This window comes from Mustela putorius, unplaced genomic scaffold (genome assembly GCF_011764305.1).
Source record: "Mustela putorius furo isolate JIRA1106 unplaced genomic scaffold, ASM1176430v1.1 tig00003859_pilon_pilon_pilon, whole genome shotgun sequence".
NCBI classification, from domain to species: domain Eukaryota; kingdom Metazoa; phylum Chordata; class Mammalia; order Carnivora; family Mustelidae; genus Mustela; species Mustela putorius.
The window spans coordinates 32,101,187-32,104,828 of record NW_025422011.1 but is presented as its reverse complement, the minus strand read 5'-3'; the positions used below and the strand labels follow the sequence as shown (position 1 = coordinate 32,104,828).

Sequence of the window (3,642 nt, the reverse complement as noted above, 5' to 3'; positions counted from 1 at the left end):
CACTCCTCTAGTCTCTGCTGGGTGTCCTGCCCCTGCGGCTCCGGGGGAGTCTGGGGTCGCGTCCAGGTCAGGAGCCGAGCCGGCAGGGGGCGCGGTCCACTCGAGGCCACCGCTCCCGAGGGCCCGGGCTCCGGATATCCCCGTGGTACCCCCCGCTGACTCTCGCAGTTCTGTGCCAGTAGGCCTCGCACTCTGGGTTGCATAGGTCCTGAGTAAGGACCCCAACAGGTGGTACCGGCTCTACTTCGCCCTGGTTTATATTCTGAAGTTTGTGCCCTGGGAGTTAGGGTTGTGACAGTTCCTACAACAACCTTTGGAGCTCCTGTCTGAGTCTTCTGGCACGAGGGACCCCCACCCCTCCTCCGCCAAACCTTGGGACAAGCAATGCGCGCGCTACAGTGCAGAAGCCCGCGCGCGCCCGAAGAATGGGAGGGTGCAAGGGCAGCTCAGGCCCCGCCCCCTGTGCGCCTATAAAGCCGAGGAACCAGAGCCGGCCACTCAGTGGTTTCTTGGTGACACTAGGCGGAACAACTCGAGCCTTGCCACCTCTGGTTTCTCATCGCAGCTTGGACGCTAGGGTTTTGCCAGTGCCAGAGCGACGTCTCAGACTTTATATTCCCCAGATCTTGGCAGATCACCCCATCAGCAGGTAGGCGCCGCAGGCTGGGCGGATACGCTGTGTGGCGGGGCGGGGGGGTCGCGGGGAGGACGGACTTTATAGAGTACTGGAAACGAGGAGTGTAGTGGGTGAGGGTTACAACCCATTTTGTAAGGTCCTCTGTGGATTGCGTCCCATACACTGGGCCCAGCCGTGCACACCACTGGAACTGCAGAGACCCAGTCCTTTCTACTGTGTCACCCAAATTCCCAGAAGTCGAGCAGGAAACCTCTGGGGAGGGAGCCTGGCTCTGAGCAGAGGCCTCCCCTGCGGGCCCGTCACCCGCCTGGCGGGTGCAAATGCCGCTGGCGCCTCTCTGCGCCCGGGCGAGATAAGCGTCTGAGCCAGGCGGAGCGCAAGCTGAGTCGGCCAGCGCCCCCCACCCCCGCCCTCTGTGCCCCGCCCGGGCCCTCCTGCTGGTGGGGTGCTCACGCTCCGTCCTTGTCTCTCCTTCCAGGGTCTGCGCATCGCCGCCAGCATGAAGCTGGTTCCCGTCGCCCTCATGTACCTGGGCTCCCTCGCCTTCTTGGGCGCGGACACCGCACGGCTCGACGTGGCGTCAGAGTTTCGAAAGAAGTGAGTCGCAGAATAGCTCCGTCTCCAGTCCTTGCACCTGGGAGATGAGGGAAACTGGCTATTTGCCCCGAGGAGTTGGAAGTAGATAGGAGTCGGTCGGGACCGGGACCTCGCCTGGATGCATGCGAATCGAGTCTGTCTGTGTTTTCTAGGTGGAATAAGTGGGCTCTCAGTCGCGGGAAGAGGGAACTTCGGGTGTCCAGCAACTATGTTACCGGGCTCACGGACGTGAAGGCCGGGCCTGCCCAGAATCTCATTCGGCCCCAGGACATGAAGGGCGCCTCTCGCAACCCCCAGGCCAGGTAACTATGCCCTGCACTGAAGCTGGGTGGGCACGGGGAGATCTCCTCCACTACCCTGGCCCTAGGGGATCGTCAGGGCTGTCTGGCGGTTCAGACGGCGGTAGCAGTTTCCAGTCCCCTCTGGTCCTTGAATGGCTCGGATTCTTGGTGGCTGGGGCCAAAGCCCTGTTTGATAGGGGTCTCATGTTACCTTCCTTCCCTTCCCCAGCAGTCCGGACGCTGCCCGCATCCGAGTCAAACGCTACCGCCAGAGTATGAACAATTTCCAGGGCCTGCGGAGCTTCGGTTGCCGTTTCGGCACATGCACCGTGCAGAAACTGGCGCACCAGATCTACCAGTTCACGGACAAGGACAAGGACGGCGTCGCCCCCAGGAGCAAGATTAGCCCCCAGGGGTACGGCCGCCGGCGCCGGCGCTCGCTGCCTGTGACCGGCCCGAGCCGGACTCCGTTGCTCCCAGAGCCACTGGCGCGCAGGGCTCCGGCCTCCCGGGTGCATCAGGTGCTCGCCAACCTCATTAAGATATAAGCGCCTGTGGCAGCAGCGAACTGGTGCGCGTATGCATCTCGCCGGCTTCCCCCGACCCCCCGCCCGGGGCGGAGGGCTTTCCAGGGTCGAGCCCCTCAGCGGATGGAAACCGGGTTGAGACAGCCGGGCAGACACCAGGAGTCCGGGAGGCACGGTCCAGGTCCAGCGGCGAGCCCTGGCTTTGCAGGAGCCCCTTCCGCCCCGGGTGCCCGGTGGGGGCAGAGGAATGCGAGGGAGTGTCTGCCAGGCTCACGGAAGGGAAAAACTGAGAATTAAATGCTTGTGAGACCCCTAGGGACAGGGGTCGGAGTCGCTGCCGTGCCTTCCCACAAACTGATTTCTCACAGGGTGTCATCCCATCGGGGCACAAGCCCCACTATTACTTGAACTTTCCAAAACCTAGAGAGGAAAAGTGCAATGTGTGTTGTATATACAGAGGTTAACTATCAATATTTAAATTCGTTGCTGTCAAGATTTTTTTTTTGTAACTTCAAATATAGAGATATTTTTGTACCTTATATATTGTATTAAGGGCATTTTAAAGCAATTGCATTTCCCCTCTCCCCACTTATTTTAATACGTGAATGTCTCAGCGAGGTGTAACGTTTGCTGCGTGAAATGTGTGAGGGTGTGCGTGAGAGACTGATTACCTCTTTTGGAAGAAGGAAACACCATGTCTCTGTATAATCTATTTACATGAAATGGGTGATAAGCGAAATAGCAAATCAATAAAGTGTCTCGATGCTGATTAATTTTGGGCTCATGAGTCTTGGGAGGGTTCCAGTGCGTCAGGGAGCCTCTGGCTCCCGCCGCCCCGCGTGGGACGGTGGCACGGCTCCGCGCGCGCTAGCTGGAGGGTCCCCCCGCGGGCCGAGCTGTCCGAGCGCTGCTCTCCTTTTGAGACGCACGCAGCGCGCCTGTTCTGCGAGCGGGTCCGTGCTTCGCGGAGGCCCCTAAGGTCGCATCCTTGCGTGGCGGCTGGGCCTGGCCGGGCGGGGTAGGTGTGCGCCCTAGTGGGGAAGCGAGCCTGGACTGTACGGTTGCGCAACAGAGTCCCAGATTTTACGGAATTGCTTGCGGAACCCCGCGCAAAAGCGCGCCTCAGAGAGTTGGGGTGGTCTCCGAGGCCTTCTAAGTGAGGAGTTGTTCCAAGTAGCCGCGGTCTTAAAGTTAGAAGCTACTCCAGCAAAACGTTCGCACCGCTCGGGGAATTCGGCAGCGGCGCCAGTAACCCCTGTCCTCTGCCGCCGGGTGCCCCAGCGAGCCAGCCGGCTCATCAGCGAGGCTGTGGCGCCCCCAGCCGGCTGGCTGGGAGCCGCCCGAGGGCCGTCAGGCAGTACGTGCGGTTTAATAAGTCCTCCTACGTGGGAGTCAGCACACAGCCTTAATGAGAGAGGAAAGAAAAAAACAGTTTGCAGATGCCAACCAAGGCCGGCCCCCCCAGACCTGCACGGCGGCTCCCTGCTCTGGGACCGTGACTCAGCGCCCACACGCTGAGCAGCGTGCAGCTGCTGGCCGGAGGCGGGGACGGACGGACGTGCCGCCGGAATCGTGCGCCTCTGACGGCCTGAGACCTTCA

The 3,642-nt window shown here is 61.0% G+C and overlaps 1 protein-coding gene across 2 annotated transcripts; it reads left to right on the top strand.

Annotated features, from left to right (window-relative positions):
* The first annotated feature begins 489 nt into the window (after positions 1-489).
* ADM (adrenomedullin) lies at positions 490-2,815 on the top strand. Of its 2 annotated transcripts, none has more exons than XM_004751966.3 (4): positions 490-649; positions 1,116-1,234; positions 1,387-1,536; positions 1,748-2,815. In XM_004751966.3, the coding sequence occupies exons 2-4, from the start codon at positions 1,137-1,139 to the stop codon at positions 2,061-2,063; spliced, it is 564 nt and encodes a 187-aa protein (XP_004752023.1). In that variant the 5' UTR covers positions 490-649; positions 1,116-1,136; the 3' UTR covers positions 2,064-2,815. The 2 variants fall into 2 exon arrangements, with proteins under 2 accessions (XP_004752023.1, XP_004752022.1); XM_004751965.3 differs by having other exon boundaries at positions 491-649; positions 1,745-2,815.
* The last annotated feature ends 827 nt before the right edge of the window (positions 2,816-3,642 follow it).